This window comes from Candoia aspera, chromosome 1 (assembly GCF_035149785.1).
Source record: "Candoia aspera isolate rCanAsp1 chromosome 1, rCanAsp1.hap2, whole genome shotgun sequence".
Taxonomy (NCBI): Eukaryota; Metazoa; Chordata; class Lepidosauria; order Squamata; family Boidae; genus Candoia; species Candoia aspera.
The window spans coordinates 111,737,510-111,760,603 of NC_086153.1; the positions used below are offsets into that span (position 1 = coordinate 111,737,510).

The window sequence follows — 23,094 nt, forward strand, 5'->3', positions numbered from 1 at the left end:
AAATAAGAGACAAAGACAAAGAACTGTTATGGATATGCTATGAACTGAAACCTTTCTCTGTGTTGATATATCAGTATTACTAGTCCAGATCAACATGAGAAAAGTTAATAATGTGTTTATCACAAGTTCCTTGGGAATCCATTGTTTGAAATAAAATTAAAGTAAGCAAAATAGCCTTTTCTTTATGGATGGAAAGAATGGATTAAGACTGGATTAAACACACACAGAGAGAGAGAGAGAGAGAGAGAGAGAGAGAGAGAGAGAGAGAGAGAACACAAACCCAGATGTCAGCAAACAATGTTTGGAATGTGAGAATGACCTTGCAAGACCAGGGGGTGGGGGGTAGATGCTGCCTAGGGAACAATTTGATAAAAGAAGAAGTCCCCAACTGAGTAACGGGCAGAGAAAGACACTTAGAAAGGACCACCCCTAACTGGTTAGGTGATAAATACGGAGGGTGGGAGATTTGTACTTTCAGACTTGCAAGATTCTGTCAATGTAGCCTAACAATAAAGTAGCTCAACTGGTCGTGTTTCCTGTCTGGTTTACCTGAGAGGCCTGACAATTTGGCATACTTCAGTGGCAACAATGGGACAACTCAACTCTGAAATGTAGTTGGAGTGTATGTGTAAATAAAGAAATATGGGTTTCAGAGTATGAAAGGGCACTGCTAGAGAGAAACAGTGATGCCACTGGAATGGAACAGTGGGGAGCATTTACGTCCCTGAATAATAATTTTAATTACAATTCTATTAGAAGAAAAGGTACTTCAAAACTGTATGGCTCTGCATTGTGGAGACTAGATCAGCAGTGACATGCTCTACAGAGACACTGGCCAGTCATTTCCCATTATACTCACCTCTGCCGAATGCTTGAAGGAAGGAGGAGTATTAATAGGTTGGGGGATGGAAAAGCAAACAGCAGATCCCCTGCAAAGGCATATGGTCTGTGCAGTGCACATACAATGAAGTATTCACCTGAAAAGGCCCTTGGAAAAAGAAGAGCGTTTCACCTTCCCCCATCATATTTTTCCTCACCAATTTCCAATCAATTTCTCAAGGTTAAAGTGTCATCCCACCCTTCTGATTTATTTATCCCCATTAAGGAATACCCGTCTCCAGCTCCCTATTATCTTACCAGGCATAATAGTCCTCTTGCAATGAAAGCACTTAGATGAATACTCATTAGAATAACATGCTGTACACAGCAGGAGCTCGTCTTTAGCTGCAAAGGGCTTCTCAACCAAGGAGTGATGGCATTTGGCACATTTGAAGCATGTTTCATGCCAGTGGCAGCCTTTATAAGCAAGATCCTTGGAGAGAGTGAATTAATGTTAGTAAAAAGGCATTGGCTACCCAGATTCCAACTGGACAAAACTATGAGCTGTTGGGCTTCATAACCATTGTCAACAATGACCTGAAAGAAGATAGATTCTCCTGCCCTTTATTCCTCTTTTGTCTTTCTTTCTCCCTATGATGTTCTCAAGAAGATTGCATATTTACCACTATCTGCAAAGGATTTACTGTATATCTCTTAGGTTCGTTATGGTTTTATGTTTTAAATTATTACCTTCCCTGCAAAGGATTCATGAAGAAAGTATGCCTCTGCACCACAGCTACAGCAGACATAAAGTATCTGCACTCAGCTATTAGGCAGAGTGAGGCTTCTGCCTTGAGTAGCAGATGGTTGGTAGTTAAGAGAGAGGGAAATGGGAGAAAAGCCATGTACCCTTCTTGACACCATTTAATCTAGCCTTCTGCCCTCATTCTGGTCCCTGTATTGCTACAGTGCTGAAATACAGCTGGTCTGGTCAGTTTTAATGCATGGAGTGAGACAAGGCTTCTGTTATTACTTTAGGTAGGAAAGTGGCTGACTTCATTTTTTTCCCTGAGGGCTAAACTAGAAAACACATACGTTTTGTGTGGTTCTGCCCGATTGGCTCCAATGGAATTTGCAACATAATAGATATCATTGTCTTCACCAGCATCTGACAAAATTTGTATGAGGAACATAATTTTTTAAAAAAGAGACACAAGAAGATCAGCTTCCCCACAACTACCCATGGTAGTTCTAATCCAATTTGGCCACTACAGATTTATAGTAAATTAAGTAGCTGCAATTAGAAACTGGATCAACATAGAATATAATTTGTACTTCAGCTGCTTTGGTCCTAATGGGCATCGAGTTTCAAAGATTTCTTCTCTAAGGCTCTCTGGAGAGTCTAGGGATTGAAATTTTTTCATGCAAAGCATCACCTAGATCTCCTCCTCACTGTGTGATTTCACTTGATGATTTTACAATTATGATTAATTATTTATTCAATTTAAATATCACCTTTCTAATCAGAGGGCAATCAAGGCAGCTATTCATTGCTGTTGTCTATGTTGGCTGTTGCCTATGTGCATATGGAAGATAAGGGGTAAATATGTCTGTGTGTGTGTGTGTGGGGGGGTGCATTTGTGTTTAGAGAGACTGGATGGAGCGATTGAGGCTACCATCCCTCCTTATTGATAATTTCTAATAATTAACCATAGGAAGCACAAAACTGGAAGGAGGAAAGGAAGGAAGGAAGGCATTCCTGAAGTGTAGTTTGCTCCAATGAAAATTCTGATGAAATCTGAAAGAAAAGATGAAGCCAGCCCCCCCCCCCCCCAAAAAAAAAGATGTAGTTAGTTTATTTAGGATTGCCCCATTCCTGGAACTGTGAGGTATAAGAGATAAATCCAAAAATTAAATTGCCATTTAGCAAATACAGTATTTTATTCCAAACACGTCAACCTTTCTCCTTTTTTCTTGCTTTCTCTTTCTTAGGCTTACTTAGTTAACATTATAAACATAAAAATGATGAATGTCATTTATCTTCTAGTGAAACTTAAATCTTAAATCTTCACAGTTACAATGGAGGCCATTGGCAATATAGAGGAAAGCAAGCCATTTTTCACTAGCCATTTGTCAGTGGAATTTATTTTAAAGGTTTTTCTTGATCTTATCAATTGAATGAAACTATGAATAGAAAAGGAAATCAATGCTGTTATCTCTGTGGAATAAATTGTGAGAATAAAACAAGTACTTTTTCTTAACAAATGGGATACTGTGGGAGCTAAGATGTTGCACTGAGGTTAATACAACTGTTTAACTTCTTTCTAAAGCTTCTGCAGGCAGATGATGGATGAAACCAATACTATCCGATCTGTAGGGAATCTACAAACCATTAAAATTCTCAGTATCTCTCCTGAAGCTTAATCACCTACTTGTCTTTGTATCTGTACAAAATCTATAGATCTTAATGTATGTGTGTGTATAAATTAGAGATAATCTTTGCGTTTCTTTTAATTGGATTATATAGTAATGCATCAGTGGATTATATATTAATGCACAGAAAAACATCTTTATCAGGTCATAGTGAGGGTCTGTCTCTGTGCTAGCAATATTAGATATAAATCTTTATTTAAAGTTTTTATAACGGACAGTACTGGAATCTCAGCAGCAGTTGCTTCTCCAGGACAGGGATGGACAAGGTTGGATTCCATCTTTCGTTACCCTCATTTTTGGTCATGCTGGCTGGGGCTCGCAAGAGTTAAATCTTATCAATGGGTGATACAATACCTAGGAAATAAAGAGGTGAAATTGGCAGCTCTCCAAATTCTACTTAATTCTGAGTAAGCAGTCTCGTGCAGCCACAGGACATTTTAGAAATATTTAGAAAATGTTCTGTGTACTCTCACAAATTGCCTGCCATAAAGATCCTACTTATTCAAAACATAGTGGTTTTTGTGATGCAGCCAATCAGAAAACATACATTCACCAGGAGACAACTAGTGAAATTGTTCCCTGCAGTCTCCTGTCCCCCTCCAGGATGATTCCTATCACTTCTGCCTACTTTATCTCTCTTTCCCTTTCTTGGTAGATGGAATGTTTCCAAACAAAACACCCATCCATGTTTATTGTCTGTTTGTCTTAACATCTATGTGCTATCCTGGGGTCCAGAGATACACTCAGAGATAAAGATGGTATTAGAAGCTTGCACATGACCTTTAATGGTTAGCAGGTTGCTAGGAATTTTTGCTTAAAAAAAAGTGGGTGGTGAGCTTCCCAGGTGCTAAGGTACGTAGATATCCAAGGTCACCCTGGTGCCCACCAGTGGTAGATTGCCAATCTCTAGGCTATTTCATTTGGTACATCCACATCAGATAGTACAGAAAGAATAGATCGTGAATTACTAAATTAGTTATCCAAGTTAAATCAAATGTTTCCAAACCCTGCGTAAAGTTTTAAATAAGTGAAAGCACCCTTCTGTCCTCTGCTTATGCTGAAAATGAACCCATGAAGCTGAAAGATTCCAGCCTAGGAAATCTCAGCCTGACCAGTGTCTATAATTGCATTAACACAAGAGAAGCATTAAGAAGAATCTCCAAATTATTACTATAGAATAGACTCACACCACAAATAGAAATGATGTAGCTCAAGGTATCTTTTTCTATGGGAGTATAGATGGCCATGAAACTAACCAGTGCTTACCTTGGAGTCACATTCAATGGGTTTCCGACATTTTTCACAAAAGTTAGCAAACAGGCTGTCATAGCATTTCACGCAGAAAGCATTTTCTTCCTTCATGGCATACTGTTTTCCACAAAGTGAATCCTTGCAGTGAAAGCAGCTTGACTGATCACTTGCCATTTTTAAGCTTTCTTGGTGCTGCTGGAGGTGGAAAGAGAAGGCATATATTGGTGAAATAATATGGCTGCAAGTTCAAGATCCCTCATTTTGGAAGTTCTGCAGTGACAGCAACCCAGAACTGCCAGGTTCTAACACAGAGGATAGAACAGTTTTAAATCTTAAATCATCACCAAAATCATCAGTGAAAATAATCTTCTCATTGATGATTTTGACAATGACTATGTCTGTCTTCTACTTTCTATTTTTTTTCCCTAGTTCCTTAAAATATAAAAATTAAATAACTTGTCAGAGTTAATTGTGATAGTGTAGATTTGGATCAGTAAGTAGAGGGTTCTTTATGGATGCTAAATGATCCTCAGTAGGACCAACTGAGATCAGCAGAAAAGTGGCTGGCAGATTGCTATTAGGAGAGGCCGCATGAGGCATCAGCCTGCCAACCTTTGATCATTTTTCAGAAGTGCCTCTCCAGATTAATTACCAGTCCATTGTGAATCTTCCTTATCCCAACCCACCCACACATGTGTATTTTTGGCCTACACAAACTGGGAAAAACACATTTAGATAAACATTCAAACTTTGAGCTACAACAGAATCTTCTGAGGTTTGCAGGCAAACTATTTTAGTCTTGTTATTTGCCCATTGGACCAGAAGGACTTTGCTAAAATTAGGACATGGGTTCCTGAGAATGAAGAAAAACAGAATCCAGAAGAATTCCCAGTGAAGCTGATCACAAACCATCTGCTGGTTTTGCTGAATTCTCACTACTATAATATCTCTGTGCAGCTCCCACCTGTAGCATAGGGTCTATTAGAACAACTATCTGGGGAGAAAAAAACCCACAACTCTTCCACATATTTAGCATAGATGTGTAAAGCGCCACACAGGAGTGTGTTCTGGAATATGTCTTAGAACGAATAAACCAAATGAAAACCTTTGTTCCTGTCTTCTGCTACTGTTATTTCTCGATTTGTGTATTTTTCTCCATGCGATGAATCGCTGGTCCTATTCTAGTGCTGGCTGGATATTGTCTGAACTGACTTACTGCCTTACAGCTCATTGATCTATCAAGCCCAGGATGGCTCATGTTGATTGGCAGTAGTCCTTCAAATGCTTCCTTAAGCCAAAACTTCTTAAGGCATTGAGCTATCGATCTTGCCTGCCAGATAGCTGCCTAAGGTGGGAGCATTCTCACCTAGAGCAGGAATTATGCCTCAGGTTTAATGAGCCTTTTTTTCTGTTTCTCTTTGCATCAAGATTCTTAAAAACTTGAAAAATAGACACAGAGTAATCTTTTTAATTAAAAAATTAAAACATGTGTGGCTGCAAATCAAGTCATTTTAGATTAGAGGTCTTGGGAGAAAATATAATGTAAAAATTTCAGTTTGTGGCAACTTACAGTACAATGTTAATCTAGAAATGCTAAATATGTGGATTTGGGTGAACTACAGCTTGGGCCAACTTGGCTAGTTATGAAGGATATCTGAAGTTGCAGTTCAGGAATACCTGACTGATCACTGATTTGGCATGTGAAAATTGATTATTTATGTATTAATGATATTGACTGTTTACAATTATTACAAAATTATATTTAAAGTTATTATTAAATATTATTTTATTGCATACGCATCCCACCTTTTCTCTGAGCATGCAAGGTGGTTTATAGAGGGCTTTCCCAAATTCCATCTTACCAACAATAACCCTGTGAGATACAGTAGGTGTGCAAAGAGTGTGATTGGCCTATAGTCCTCCATGGGGTTCCATGGTTAAGTGAGAACTTCGAACCAGATGGCCCTGATCCACATACAGAACCTTAACTACATCATGCTGGCTTATTATAGTCTGCTAGTGTGCAATGATCATCTGAAATTGTCATCCAAATAGTCACCAACTAGGTTCTGACAGCCTGAGCAATTCTGAGAGTTATTCCTTTCATAGATGGTAAGTCTATGTGCTATGCAACATCAAGTGACCAGCTCTTGTGTAGGACTTGGAGCATTCTAGGGTATCTGCTTCTGTGCTGCTAAACAGCAATAGTAGGGTGGTACCAGGATTTTCAAGAGCAGATATCATCCTAAGTAAAGGGCAGCTGAGGATAAATATAGATAATTAGCTGAACAAGTGCTTATTGGGTGAAGGAGAGAAGAGAGCTTCCTGCTACGAATGGTAGTCAATGGAAGAAATCGAATTATATTGAGGGATCCCAGGACAGAAGTTTCATTTCTTTGGAATGAAGAAGACAGGTATGAATTAATTTCATTCTGATTTTAGCCTCTGCAAAGCTCTGCTCTTGCTCTGTTTCTCCAGCAATCTGAACAATGCAAAGGAGGTTACCTCAACAGACAAGATGTCTTTCCTTTGCACTAGACCCTTTCAGTTTAACTGTTTGAAATTGGCTGGCTGTTCCCCACTATAGAAGCCATTGTTGCTGTAGATTCCATTGTATGCAGCCTCCAAACACTAAAATCTGTTTCTTAAAAAAAAAACACTAAATAAGTATAATTAACATATTTGGCAAGCTATGATTTTCTGAAAAATTCATATCAAAAACCAAAAAAGTTAAAGTCATTTAGGTTTTCCCAGCTAAACTATGGGAAAATAGAACACCCCCCCCATCTTTCTTTTCTGATTCTCTCTCTGGATCTTGAAAGTGATCGTTTAATTATTTCCAGTGCTACTGTATTTCAGTTTTAATCATTCTACCAAGCAATTTTTGACATAGTGGATGACAGTATATAATTCTCCTCATTTTGTTGGCTTACTCTTTTACCTTCTGCTGCACTGACCTATATTTTTTTGTGAATTTCACTTTACAGTTTTTTTCACTACTATTAATTTCATTTCTACATCCCCTGTTAAATTTAATTCCTTCTTAGTTTCTCTCTCCCCCTCCCTCCCTCCCTCTCTGCCAAAATAGCTCTAACTTGGTCCTTGGAAAAGTGCAAGGAACTCCCACATGCACTTTAAGCAAATTCCAATCATTCCTTGTTGGGTTGGGAAGGAGAACAGACCAAATCCATCTTTCTATTCCTGAATAGGTCATTGGACAACTGTTCAACGTTTTGCAAAGAAAAGAAAAACCTATATAATAGGTAAAATAACCTATCTGTTATTTCAGTGGCTGAGCAGTGAACACTGAAAAGGTGAAAGGTGTAGGTTACACTTTCAATAATTGAAATGTGTCACTCTATATGAATACCAGAAAATGCTCCTCTAGTGCTGAATAGAACCAGTGCAAGAAACCAGCATGTTATATGGCAGCTTTCCCCAAGGTGGTACTCTTCAGTGGTGTGGAAACTACCAATATTGTCAATCTTTTCAATTCCTGGTGTCCAACATAACCTGTGTAGTTCATCTACCATGGTACTCCTGCGTCTTCTCACACAGCATTAAGCTATAGACAGGGATCTGATTTACCAGCATTGGTATCACTTGCTAGAACTGGAAAAGAGAAGATGCAGGTGCTCTCTTTTTATCAGTTGGGGAGCAGTTTTCAAATCTGAATTGGTGAATGGAGCTGACCCTGGCTCCCAGATACAGATTTTCCATCCTTCTGAAAGTAGATTATCACTTTCCCCCCTCATACCAGGCACATGAACCAAGGCAATTCAGTGGAAGAGAACAGGTTTTCCACATGGATCACCTCGCTGGGTTGAGAGATGCAATGTGGGAGGCAAAACCAGTAGACATTCTTTTGTCTCTCTTCTTGAGTCTGAACTACATGCCACACACAAACCGTTTTCTGGTGTGATATGTTCCACATCAACTTGCAAAAGAGGGGTACTTCTTGAAAGATGTTTAAAAAGATCTGCTTTTTAAAACTTTTTAGTATGGATCTCATCAATAGTAAAGCTGCTTTACATTTGGTTCTCCCTGCCTGCAGATCTGTGCTGAAGTGGCTTGGGAATGGTCATTAAATAACAGATATTATCGTCTAAATATATAAGCACATGCGTGAGAGGTATAACCAATATAGAATTCTCTGGTAAAAATGAGTTAGTGATTGAGAACCGAGTTTTTAATTCTATTCCTAGAGGATTTGCGGTATGACAGCGAGGGGGAGTAGAAGGGGATGACAAAGATGGAATGCTATCTCAGACCAAAAATAGCAATGGCTTTATTTGGCATAAGCAGTGGAAAATTTCTTACCCGAGCACATTCAAAACCATTGCATTTAAGTGCTTTGCTGCATCTCCAACTGTGTCAAAGCTCCCTGCTCTCCAGAATGACAGATGACACAATCCATTAAAACAATCCACAACATAAACAAATGGGCCTCATACTTCCACAAATATTGTTCGTTTGTTTTAGATCATATGAGTGAGAATAGCACCACAAATTCCAAGCACAGAGATAAATGTCCCAATAGGAACATTTCCAATATTGTAATTCAAGATGTGAAGACAGCAGCTCCTCTGGAACCATTGAAACAGGAATACTGAACTCCTAAGTGAAATTCCCTTATAATAAAGAAATAGACACTGTTAACTACTTCTCTCCTTTACAAACAAGCATTATACCCTATATAGCAAGGCTGTTTGAAAGAGCATCGATTTCCAGAGTTTTATTTCCAGAAATGTACTGTATGTGTAGATTACAGCCATACTGTGGCTTATTTTATAAATACTTGAAAGAGAACATTGGGTAGAAGATGGACTCCGAGTCATCTGTGGATCACTTACCATCTTCTTTTTTTCTTCAATTAATCTGCTGGCCATTAGAACTGTTAAAATATTCTAGATTGAAAGAATTTTGGTCTGATCCAACAAACCACTCTTTAGAGTTATGAATTAAGAGTGCATAGCTGGAATCATTTAGCACAGATTTCTTGCCAGTTAACCATTCAAAGAGCATCGACTTTTTCCTCTATACATTTAAAACATGCAGAAGATAGGATAGGAAACCATGCAGAAACACCCAGATTCAATCAGTAGGGTTCATTTATCACTCTAAGTCATAATGTGTTTGTTTTAGTTTAGAGTGTTATGAGAAGCCAGCCACTGTGGTTGGTAAATCATGATGTATGTCTGAGCATATTGCGTGAACCCAACAAACCAGGGCTTAGTGGACATGTGACTGTGTTAGCAATATAGACCTAAACAAATCAGGGATCCTAGCTGGACAAAAGAACAACATAGAACATACAAGACCTGTGACAACATATGGCTAAGGGAGCCCTTCATCTGATTCTTGTTCTTTCCTATGAATTCTGTAAATGAAAGAGCAAGGTGTGCTTTTTAAGCCTCAATCCTTCCATCTACAGCATGGGACCTAGAAACATTGATTTATCAGAGCTGATAAGGATTACAGTTAGATAACCCTGTGAAGGGTGAAGTAGCTTGAACCCTTAAAAGCTATACAGATGCTGATAATGAAGTGTTTTCTCTGTTTTATATTAACTGACTATGCCGGGGGTTCCATTTAAGGTGGATAGATCAGAGTTCTTTCCCCAAATTTCATTTTAGTTTTGAAGTAAATAAAAAAAAATCCTTTTTGTTGCATTTTCCCTATCAGATCCACAAGGTTAATGGGAGTGGTTATCCACTAGGAATCAAAGACTGAGTGACTACTAGTACCAGTTAGATGTGCTTGTCCCGAATAGTTAGCTTTGTTATAACTAACATAATCCCGATAAACATATGCTGCTTTTTGTACGTACATTTGAACATATTGCTTTGAGCTTCATTGTGTCATCTTCCCAACTCCCAAAACTTTGTCAATCGCCTTACTGAAAAGGGGAAAGGCAAGTTGGCATTGTGGTCCTCTCTTGTGCCATTTCTTTAAATTAAATCCTTGTCAGCATCAATAGAAAAGGGACCTCTCTAAGACCTTTTGATCTTGACCCTACATTAGAAGCAGCAAATGCCAGGTAAAACCACAAGGCAAAAACGATGAAAAATGTAAAAATGTGGGTGACTTAATCCAGCTTTGTTCATGGCTGTTGGCATGGGCCTAAAACAGCATACCAAATTGATTAACACCTGCTTCTTCTGCCCCTAGAAGGTACATATGGGAAAGGAATCTTCTCTGCTCCTTTGATCCCAATCTTTAGAGGAACATGCTGACTTTAATTTCACTAGAAGTTAGATCTCGTGTTTGGATGAATCAGATACAAGATGACTAGAGAACTGCTGCTGCTGCTGACATTGCTGGACTAAAAGATTAAGTTCATGTCTCTTTGTCTGGTTCCTCAGTGTAGAGATTTATTAACTTCATGACTACATTCATGTAGAGCCAGTGTTTATATATTAAACCTAGATCACAGTAATACTTTTCACACTTTTTCATTTCTTATTTAAAATTGGCATTTTAACATTATATTTCCTAGCAGTAGAATAGAGGTCAGTAACAATGTGCCCACAGACACCTCCCTTGGTGCCCACCACACTTCCTGCTGTCACTTGATTTTAATTATATTTCTAGCGAAAGATACAAAATAAGGCATCAAACATCATCTTTACAAAACCAACTCTGGGCTCCACACAGGCCTTCTTGGACCATATAAATGGCTGATGACTGGATTTAGAATATGCCCATTGGTCAGAGAGAGAGAGAAAGGTGGCAGAGACAGCATCCCATAGAGCTAGAAAGAAGGTTGAGTTCTAGTAAATGGGGGTGTTGTGGCTGCCAACATCCACTATCATGATCATTTTGTACGAGTGCCCACAAATTTCCAAACTGCCCACCAGCCATCTGGCCCGATAATGTCTGCTGCTGGTCTTTAAGTTACAGTTTAAGATATCAAGGTGACAAATGATGGACAGTTGCTTTAGGTGGTTCACAGAATAAAGTATTATCTGGCTTTATTAGCATTGGTTTTACTGCTTTGGGGAAAACATTTTTCTGTTTCAAAATAGCCTGCCTGCCTTCTTTGACATTTTTGGCTCTTTAAAGCTAACAACTGTTTCAATAAAAGTTATAAGCAATTTACAACAAATGGGTTCTCCCTATTTTGAGGCAAGCAAGCATATTTGATTTGATGACAAAGCAAAAAACATACAGAAGTATACAAACAGGAAAATCAATTTACTATTTATTTATATTTCAATTCCCATCATAACATCTCCGGCCCATCACCACCTCGATAGGGTAACCTGCCCTGCGGCCCCCAGAGTTTCCAAGCCATGTGAGTATGGAAACTTACATTCAGGCTTCTGTATATTGTATCTGTCACCCTTCCTTCACAGATTATGATTGTATAAAATAAAACTCCAGGTTCCTTTAGGAGAAAAGCAGTTTTTTATTACTGTTGTCCAGGCAAGATAAAGATATCTTTGCATAAAGATAGACCGCATAACACCATACAGGTAATAATGACTAAAACTTTGGGAAACTACAGAGCTTGCCAGTTTAGAAGGCTCTTGCCCTTAACATACATAGAATCATTTGCAGGAACCTCCCAAGCTGGAAACTAAAGATCACCCCGTTTGAGAAATCACCTCGTTTTATATATATAGAAATAGTCTTAGATATATTGAGGTATTTAGAGATCAAAGGATTCCCAAAGTAGACTTCCACAGAAAAAGTGCAGATGCACAGAACCAGTATTGATCCTTGTCTTCCTATTCTGTTATCTTCACTGAATCCCATTAAGATGGAAGAATCATTCAAGAAATGCTGAACTCATCAACACTACGGAAGAGATGCTGATGTGGTAGAACTCTCCTCCTACAGGGTTATTTTATTTAGTTCAATTAATCCTTTCCAAACTATGATTGCATTTGTGGAACTTCTTCCTAGAAGTTTAAAAGTTCTGGTCAACATTGCAATGTTGGGGAACTGGGGAGCTGGGGAACAGATGGACAGAATTGCCCAAGTCTGTGAGTAACTTAAAATACAAAATAAAATTATCCAAAGGAGTTAGAAGCAATTTTAGAAATATATTTTCTTTCAAACACTAGCTGGTATAGACTCTTCTGGGCTACAGTCATATTTCATGTACCTGGGAGTAAGCCTCACTGAAATTAATTACTGTTATACTGTATATTAGTAGGATCGTACTGTTAGTGTTAATTTGTCATAGATACCTGTAAAATGTGCAATTAAATGATTTTTTTCCTTTCATGAAAAGACTTTGAGAAACACCTATGTCAGTAATGATCAAAGCCATTTTCAAATACACTGTTTATCATTAATGCTGTCAATATTTTCTTTTGCTTCTACAGATTATGCCATCATAAAATAACTTGAATGGCAGCAGAATGAAATGAAATGAAATGACAGAGGTAACCATATGACGTGGTGGGAAAAAAAACAATCCACGATACTGTGAACCATAGCAATGGAGATCTGAAACAAAGTTTTTTATGATACTTTAAGAACAAAACTGGATCACTGGGCTTCCAGCCAATCAGACCAAAAGCCCGGAATACAGATTTGCAAAGGATTATAAAGGAAAAAAAAATAGGTTATCACTCATGAATAACTGATTACATTCACACAGGCAAGAAAAGCCCCTAACTCTATGTCAGCAGTGAAGTTATCACCCAAAGCTAAACCCTGAAGCTGGTGCTGCATTCTTGCCTCTACCCCGATCTACATTCCTTCAATATTACAAGTGTTATAAAATGAGCCCTTTTTACACTGTCCTGTGCTTGACATTTTTACACATTCCAGCTTCTGCTCCCTTCCTCAGGATCCCACGAAATTAAACTACAACACCCAACAGTACTTTGTTTTTAGCTTTCTTGGTTTTTAGCTTGTTGGTTTTACATAGTTACATTTTTACTGCTAGCATAGAAGTATGATTTTAAACAGAAAAATCAATTCTTAACTAAGAAAACTAAGTATCTGCCTTTGCAGTTATCTTTTCAGCTTTCAAACACCACAATGATAACAGATTTATAGACAAATTTACCCTATCCAGCTTGGGAAAAATATTTTAAGAAATGTCAAGAGTATAGAATATCAAGAAAAAAATAGAATAAACATCACATGGGAACAAATGACATGTCAGAATTTTTCTTCTCATTGTAATATATTAAGGTTTATACTTGCTAATTTTACCCCCCCCTTTTTTTTTTGGGTAAAAGCACCAACCCACCTCTTAGTTCTAAGAAAGTTCCATTTAGACATGCAGTTTGTTGATTTAATATTTTAAAATGTTTATGGTAAGCTTTGTTTGATCTTTCATCCATTTAAAATTCTTTAATTGATGTCAGATTACCCAGGAATTTTTCAAAATAGTAGTACATTAATCTCTTGCAGCTAACATGACACTCTCCTGTATGTAAGGTTGGTTCATATTTATACACAAATTTTTGCTTCATTAGAACACCAAATTTGTTCAACAAGGCCAAATCAACCAAATATGGCAGGACCCATACCTAAAATGGAAGCTTTAGGTGCTTCCAAATGATTCCTAGTTTTACTAATAACAAGACACTGCCTTTGGTTCTTCTGTTTATCTATCTGTTTTACATAAGAAAAAGCAGTAAGGAGTGATGGGAATATGCACTAGACGTAGAAGTCCTGAATTTGAAGCAGAGTGATTACACCCAAAAAGCCACATCTGGTAGTTATTTGGAGGACCTTCAAGTTTTACAGAAGTAAAAAAAACAAAAAGCTTTTTAGAAAGCGGGGGGGGGGGGGGCTTACAAAGCCCCTCCCCCCCTTTCTCCCCAAAGAGTTTAATGAGCACTGAGCATGGTCCTGTGAATTGAACTTCTTCTTGGGAACCCTTTCCGTAAAACTGGGCTGATGGGCAGAGGCTGAATGGTAAGGTGGGGCTAGGATCAGGAAGCTCTGCTGATTCTACCATTTGTGATGAAGGAGCCTCTTGCATTTCAGAACTGCGGTGCTATCTTGAAATTGTAGAGAAAAAGAGCCCGATTCTGATCTCTAACTACAAAAACAAATGTGGCAGTTTCAGCACCGCAATGCTGTTCCACAAATGTAGTGTGAGTGAATCCAGAATATTTGCAGAATAGCAAACAGGAGGTATCTGCTGATGCCCAGGTAGTATTCTCAGTCATAGCTGGTCCTTCTTATTGAGGCATTTCTGAATTTTAAATATTAGCCTGTTTCTATTAGGTGCAGTTTCTGAAAGTCTAAAGATGGACTCTTTCTATTTTTTTTAAAGCTTGAAACTATCATAAAGGGTTGACATGATTATTGACCATGGAATAATTTTAAAAATGATCTCAGTAATCCGGTCCAAAGGCAAATGAAAATAATCACCTTGCTAAAGCTAAGGTTTGCACATCAGGATACAGAAGTAACAAAAAATAAAAAAAATACATTTAGTTCAAGGTATTATTTCCAGCTTAGGCAGATACATACAGTAGATGTTGCTATGTCACAAAGAGTGGCCTCCAACAAAGTGGAAAAATTTAGCTGTTAGACTAATTCAAAACACAAATCCCTATCTCTGGTTCCATTTGTTGTAGGATGCAGATGCCTCCATTGGGAATGGTGAATTGTGCTGAATTGTTAATAATTGGCATTGGATGAGAGAAATTCAAGCTTGCACCTCTGTTCCTAAAGCAGCATACTGAATGACAAATAACGAGATCTTCTCATGGTAGGATTATGGCCCATCAGAAAGTGAAGTTAGATTGATGGATTTATTTGGTAAGTTTATGCAGCCACCTGTTCTGTGGCTTCTCTGTGCCTGTGAAATTCCCAGGCACAGGAAATACATATGGTCCAATTTAAGAGTTCATTTTTTAAAGATACTTTATCAAAACTAGTGTTTTGTTTAGAGCCTTGTGTGGTGCAGAGTGGCAGGCAGCAGTATTGCAACCAAAAATTCTCTCCGCAACCCGAGTTCGACCCCAACGGACGCTGGATTCTTGGGTAGCGGCTCAGGTCGACTCAGCCTCCCATCCTTCCGAGGTCGGTAAAATGAGCGCCCAGCTTGCTGGGGAAGGTGACAACTGGGGAAGGCAATGGCAAACCACCCTGCTATAGTCTGCCAAGAAAACGTCTTGAAAGTGGTGTCCCCCCAAAGGGTCAGACATGACTCGGTGCTTGCACAGGGGCCTTTCACCTCTCACAGGCTCAAAGGAGTTTTGTTTGCTTAATTAGAACTTTTTTTTTTTTTTAAGAAGGGCAGTGTGATGATCTGTTCTTCTAAGATACCTTTATATTTCTTACTGTGAGAACAATGTGCTCTGTAAAACACACTCATCCATTCTTTTTTCCTCATAAATAAATAAGGAAGCAAGCTACATCTCCCCTGTTCCCTCCTTAGCATTGCTCATCCCTTTATAGCCCCTTACTCTACTTTCTCTTTGCATCTATGCCATTTGCTCCACCATACTCTAAGAATTATCTTATTAGCAATATATCACACAAGGGTGGAAGATTCCTTTTGATAGCAGTAAATATCTTGGTTGGAATTTATTTAATGTAACAAGGAACCTGTATTTTTTAAAAAAAATATATGGTATAATTGCTTGTAAATAAGGACACACATAATAGGTATGACTTCTAATTGCAGATTAACACTAATCTTACCACACTAGCAACATAAAATTTTGTAGCATAACTTTTTTTTTCATTTTTCCAGAAATGTTCCTTATTCCATTCTAACAGTTCTTCTTAGAACAAATATAACTGCACAATAATTTCTGGAGCATCTAACATTGGTCCCTCCAACCCATAGTATGCTTACTTCCTTAAAAGTTGACCTTTATATATATATATATGGGTATTTTTTCACTATCCACATAGTGAATAATAATTTATACATTTTGTCAATAGGATTACAGGAATAAAAGGAACTCAAGTTATACATTGTACTTCATAATGGCACTGTGGGAGGAGAGGCTTAGTATAGTTTTGATTAATATTTTGAAATATTAACAAATAATGAATTAGAAAAGAAAAAAAAACTTGTTGAAATACTCACCTTTTTCTAACAGTTGCTTCTTGTGATACTTGGACATCAGAACAAAGGATCCCAAAGAAAGAAGCACAGCCCTCCAGCCCCGTTTTTCTTCTGTGAGATTTTGTTGGTTTTGGAAAAGGCAGCCAAGAAGGTCATTCTGTTTCCTTTAGATCTCAAACAGCTGACTCCCTTCCTATTTATCATTACACACAGCTTGCAAATTGGAATGAAAATGCATGTAGGAGGGTCTTAAACAGGCTTATACTTCAGAAACAGGGAGGAGACATTTCAAAGATCTGGGCATTTTAGAAACCACAACTGGCAAAATAACTTGCCCCTTATTGATTCTCCATATAAAAGCAGTGATCATGTGGAACAGTTGTTTACTAAGTCCCAGTTGGCTGGTTCACATACTGGACTGAATTAAGCTAAAACCAAACCAATCACATGGTGGCTTAGTGAAATGTATGAACCCAGCCACTGACTCATGAGGTGCCACATTTTATGGGACTGCCCAAGTTGGGCCATGTTTCCATAAATTCTAGCAGTCCTAATATGAACTGGGGTGGCCAGGAGCTCGACTTTTCAGAACAACATCCTCCTTTGGAAACATCTTAAAGGATTTCAGTCTAAATTTTATTTAAAGGCAGAGAATAACAAATAGGAAAAGTCTTGAAGCCATTCATCTGCAATTGACACCCAAGCAGCAGATTGATAGCTCATTTGATCACTGTCTTCCCTACCCTGTTAAAATGTTATCTGTAGAAAACCATAGTGAATAATAGTGTATTTGCAGCATTAGACATGTATTAACACACATAAAAATCATGCATTATCACACCAAAACTGTTTCCATTTTTTTAGTTATGCATTTCCTCTTTTAGGGCAATGGGTCGTTAATGAAATCAAGATCACCAAGGTGTCATCTCTGAGGTGGATCCAACAACACAGGTGACAGCTCCTCATTTCAATTTTGCCAACTGCAATTATGTTGGTGTGGACAGCAAAGCTGGTCTCAAATCATTGATATTTTAGTGTGATGCTATAGTGTACATGTTCCTTGAGAAATGCATCCAAATGAATTCACTGGAGCTTACTCCAGATAAGACCCTATCAAACAGCAGCCTCATTACATTATTTTAATTTTTAAGAAATTAAAACTTATGCTGAACTAAGCCAATTGTCTGCTTAGTCCAGTAATTGATTCAGTTATGATGGAGAGTAACATTACTGATTTATACAAAGCATTCAAACAAGGTGCTTGGAACGTACTGGAGCACAAAGCAAGCATTGCTTTTCGTCTTTTGAAAGGCTTGTGCAACTACCAGCAGCCTCCACCGCAAACCAGTGATGTCACAATGCTGCCACAATCACGCAAATGCTGCAATTACATACTTGTTTCAGGATGTCTGATCCAGTCATAGCACTTTTGTGATTACATCATCATGCACATGTTTTTGTTTCCCTCCCTTGCCCAACCCATGGATGTCCATGGTAGCTACTACTGGCTGCCTTCACATTTTGAGGTGGCTGTGCATGCACTCACAAGTGAAACATTTGGAAGTTTCCAAAAGCAGCTGAAACTTTGGGGGAAAAGATGCAGCTGCTTTCATGATTTGGAGAGGTGCTTCTGTGTTTAAATGTTTTGTGCACTCCAGGCTCATCCAGAGGTTTTTCCTTCAGTTTGCCTAAATGGTATTCCTTAACTGGAACTGAACAAACCTTTTAACCCAGAAAGCACAAGGATCAGTATTAGTTTCGCTTTAGTTGCAAATTACTCTGTAATCTGTAGAATAAATTACTTGTAGGCATGGGTAGGAGTTATTGTACATAATTGGAGCTTTCTTCTAGGCTTCCCTAATGACTTTTCTAAAAGAAATAGTGAAATAAATACATAGAGTTCCCACTGCAAAAATGTTGAGCTTCATCCTAATTGCCTGTCCAATCTATTATTCATGCCCTCTTCCAAACTCACTTCTGCATGGAACTTTTACAGTTGTTTTTTGTATTACAAAAGGTATAAAAACTACCAGTATCATTTCCTTTATCTGTTGCACCAGACAAATTTGAAATACAGATTCATGCAGGGACCCAGAAGTGCCTAATAAATGCCCATGGTTACCTGGTTTAAAAGTATCAGAAAGTTGTAATTTTGATACCTCACGGTATTAAAAAGATAGAATAAATATCCTAACATATTAAAGTTGGTTCTTTCTACTTATAAGAAATAGCAAAAGATCTGTAATCTTCTAGTTAAAATAAATATTTGAAAACCTCATTTGTTTTAATTAAAACATTTTAAAAATATTTCATTCAGAAGTCTTTACAAAATACATCACTTTATATATTATATTTATAGTTTAGGGTAGATAATCACATAAAGCTATATTCAGTAACAAGGTAAATAGGCTGAACAGGCTTGTGTAAAATGAGAGTTAGAATATTTGTGTAATTTGCTTCTGTCATCTATTTTTTATCGGTATAATGCTATGCTGTTTGGCTGTGATACGAGGTACACAACTGATTACTACAGATCCCATATATGCTAAAGCTCATAGTTACTTTCAAAACAAGACAGAGAGACCACTAGCTAACATACATCTAAAGCCAGCATGTGGTTATTTACTTGGCTGCTTTTACCATATAGTAAGTAATAAATTAGCAACTTATCCTATCTGTAAATGATTGAGTGCTCCATGCAAATTTGGGCTGGAATCCTGCTGGATACTCCTGGTTCCCACATTTCCTATGATTTAAATCACTACCCTGTCATTTTATTTCTCTGATCCTTTCCAGTATCTAAAGCAAGAAGGTAAGAAAATGAATCAAGCTAGTACTATTTTCATTAAAAGGAAAACCTGAAAGCTAATGTCAGAATTTAATGAGAATGTATGAAAAAAAACAAACATACAGATCGATTCAGATCCTTTCACATTTGGACATAATTGGGGGGTGTTTAGGAGAGTTGATTACTGTGCATTGCTCCAAAACGATTCTTTTCAATCACCAGATCAAAATTGTATTGCAATGTTTAATTCCTGTTTATGTAAGAATATAGAAGACAAGACTGTTCTCCAAATGAAATCTGGAGGCAGTGAGGCATAATACTGAAGAATGAAAGCAGAAGGAAAATGGAAATGATGTAAGCAGCAGAGGTCTGACCCAAAGCGAGGGAGAGAGAAAGAGAAAGAGAGAGAGAATGGGGAAGATAGGTACAGCCTCAGAGGGAGGGAAGACAGAAAAGATTCTCATACTGAGGCAAGCAATTCTGCTATGTTTTCAAGACCAAACACATTTCCAAGGAATCCAGTTTGGTAGAAGACAATTCTGCTTCCCCTTGAGATCCAGCTGTCTTGTCACAACCCTATTTCGTTCCTTGCACCCCGGAGCCAGCTGATGCAAATTACATTACAAATGCAGACAAGACATGGGAAAACCAAAAAGAATTTGGCATTATAAAACCTGCTAACATGCTAGTGTCCACAAAAGCAGTACCATACTATTGCATATAAACTGAAAAATAACAGGAATTAAACATAAGTGTCAATAAACCAAATGCCTAATATAGTGTTAAAGACTGACTTAATTTACACTGCTAATGCAAATATATACAATCAAAGAAAACAGCGGCAAGGGGAATACAAAGGAGTTACATTTGGTACAAAAATAAAGTCCTCTAAGAATAGCACTGGGACAAAATAACTCACTCAACAAAACTGAGAAATACAAAAACTCATGAAAGGGCAAGTGATGAGCTATAACTTATTTTTTCTTCTGAAAGAAAATAAAATCCTACATCATGGATACTGTGAAAGAAGCATCTAGAAATAAGCAGCCACCGATCCTATTTAAAGTTCATTTACTATACAAATATGCTAACAAAAACGTAAGATAAAGTACACTTGGCTTCTAAGGAATCTTAAAAACTTTGGTTGGGCAAATCCCAACCCCCCAGCAAAAAGATCACAATGGTGTTATATATGAAGATAGTATCTAACTTTTTTGAGTGACTTTGAGAAGAATACCAGACAATTTTGGTCACTTCCATTTTCTCCATGATAACATTGTTTTGACTTTGCTATTGTAAGAGCTTACACATAGTGCTATGTATTCCTGACCAAAAAATCACCATGTGTGTTGCAAAAAGGTAACCAGTTACAGTGGTGATGGGTACACAGTTGGAAGACCTGAAAGACCAGGTTAGGGATAGATTGACATGGAGAAAAATCTGTCTGTGTGGTTGCTAAGAGTCGACACTCACTTGATGGCACATAATCAATTTTAGGGGGGAAAAGTCTGAAGATCGCTATTTCCACCTTTCTCCAGTGAGAAGTTCTGGAGGATAACACTCTAGATCCAAACCACACTCTTGTATGTTACCAAATGTTTCAGAATAATTCAATCTTAAGGCAAGTCATGATTTTGTGAAAATACTAGAATTCCTAAGTGGAAAAAAAAAAATCTGTGTTGTACTAGACCAAATCAGCTTAATGTATGAAACTGTAGGTTTTCAAATTTCAAAGAATTTCCTAGACAGCATTCTAGGAAATTTGAAAGATGGCATAGCAATACATAAAATTAAAGCAATTTAATAATACTATTACAACTAATATATTTTAAACTTTGAGATCATTGCTGCAGGCAGCCAGAGCCTCCAGAACTGAGTATTTATTCTGTTTGTAAGCCTGACTAATAATCAGTAGATTCAGAATTATTAGCTATATGAAAACTAAGCAAATCAGCTGCCCAGTACCCAAAACATAAATATTTTTGTTAAAAGATCTTGTTGGTTATTTTCCCTTTCTTCATTATTAATATTCAATGAGTATTACTTGAGTAGATACACACACTGCTACCATACCTATTTTATTGTAAACCACCCAGAGTCCCCCTTTTTGGAGGGAGATGGGTGGTGATAGATATTTGAATAATAAATAAAAAAAATAAAATACCATCAGCTGCTGGGTTTTGTAATACAGTACTTCAAGCAAAGCTTCTAAAACCAAGGCTATTTCAGGCATTATCATCAATGTTTGTCTCTAAGAAAATATTCTGACTCTTTGAGAATCCTGAATGAAGTTTATTAGGTTTAGCACTCCTCTGTTACAGAAGATTTTCTCGGTCTGAGAACAAGATCTTTGACAGAGCCAGACAGCTCCTGAAGTTCTTTCCAGATTGCTTCTGTGCTTTCTTCTGTGTTCAAGGTACTATCAACTGAATCATCATCACCTTGCCCAATCTTCTTGTTCTGACTGATCAGTTGCTTCACTACTAACCCCTGGTATTTGACAAGAAGAGAATGCTGATCCTAGAAGAAATAAATAAAAATTCAAAGGAGCTTCTTAATGAAGGCTGATTAGATGTTACAAAAGAAATAGACAAAAATAAACTCAAAAGTGCAGAGAAGCAGGATGGACCAAAAGAAGTGGACCATGAGGTCCAGTCTTGCCTTAGGTGGGTGACTTAGGACCAGTCATTTTCTCTCAGGCAACCCACCTCACCAGGTTGGTGTTGTAGGGAAAAGAGGAGGTGGGAGAATTATGTACCCTGAGGTGCACAAAATAAAAGTGGAATACAAATCTAACAAATTAAATACATGTAATTATAAGTACATCTTGGGTTCAAAGTAAAAGAGAAAGGTGAAATTGTGTACACAGTGTCACATAATATTTTTAGTTCTTTTATGAAAACTATTTCAGATCCAGGAATGTAACGTAATAGCTGCACCAAAGGCCTAATTTGTTAACCCAGAGTTATTTGTGTTTCATTTCCCTGCAGATTTAAATATTTTGCTAAATAAGGTAATAGGAATGCAACCATTTACAGCACAATCCTATACATCTACATCAAATTCAATGGATCTCCTCCAGCAAATGAGCACAGCCAGGCCTACGAGACGTGCAGTTTAAGAAAGGGCCAGAGATGATCAGAACGTTGCATCTGTGACTGCATCCCAAGCTACACCAGTTTCTATTGGTCAGATTAGAAATCCTGTGTGCTCGTGGGAAAGTTATTTTTGACTATGCTGGGCTAGCATAGCTTAAGGTCCAAGAATCATACTCTTTGAAAGGTCCATGAGATTTTGGATCCAGTAGATCCCAAACTCTACTTTTCAACCATCCCCAAAATATATAGTTTAGGGGTTCTGGACCTGCTAATATACAACAGGAACTTTTTCACAGCAAAGACTCCTCTCCTGGCCAAAGGCCTCCTCTACTTCACTGTAGTTCTGCCATTCCTTCAAAAATAGTGGTTTACCAATCCACTGTAAGTCATTCAAAAATGGTTTACCTGAATGACAGCATTTTCCCTTCTTTTGCAACCCCTCCCCCCAAAAAAACCCCTATTACAGATGCAGAATGGACACTTGTGAGAAAGCCCAGGACCCAAAGATAGCAAGCCAGACTATGATAGTAATAATAATTATCATGAGGCCAGGGCGAATATAGAGATTCTACTGCAAGCTGCAGATAGCCTTAGGGAGAAGCAACCACAAAAAAGAAATACTGCTGGGGTGAAAAAAATCACCACCAAAGCTGACAGAATGAAAAGGCACTGGCTCAATTGTACACATATGTCTGAAAAGG

General features: G+C 37.8%; 2 protein-coding genes across 3 annotated transcripts in view; both read right to left on the reverse strand.

Annotated features, from left to right (window-relative positions):
• The window catches only part of FHL5 (four and a half LIM domains 5), a 35,476-nt gene extending 16,715 nt beyond the window's left edge, over positions 1–18,761 (reverse strand). The window contains exons 1-3 of one of the 2 annotated variants that reach the window (XM_063311974.1): positions 16,529–18,761; positions 4,519–4,695; positions 1,138–1,312 (exon numbers count right to left, since the gene is read on the reverse strand). In XM_063311974.1, the coding sequence (XP_063168044.1) occupies positions 1,138–1,312; positions 4,519–4,677 (334 nt within the window). In that variant the 5' untranslated portion in view covers positions 4,678–4,695; positions 16,529–18,761. Of the gene's footprint in view, positions 1–1,137; positions 1,313–4,518; positions 4,699–16,528 lie in introns of both variants that reach the window. The other variant, XM_063311964.1, reaches the window with a different exon arrangement.
• A 2,805-nt stretch (positions 18,762–21,566) lies between these two features.
• Positions 21,567–23,094, reverse strand: part of UFL1 (UFM1 specific ligase 1) — a 34,702-nt gene continuing 33,174 nt past the window's right edge. Inside the window, exon 19 of the mRNA XM_063311951.1 lies at positions 21,567–21,815. Within this exon, the coding sequence (XP_063168021.1) occupies positions 21,597–21,815 (219 nt within the window). The 3' untranslated portion in view covers positions 21,567–21,596. The remainder of the gene's footprint in view (positions 21,816–23,094) is intronic.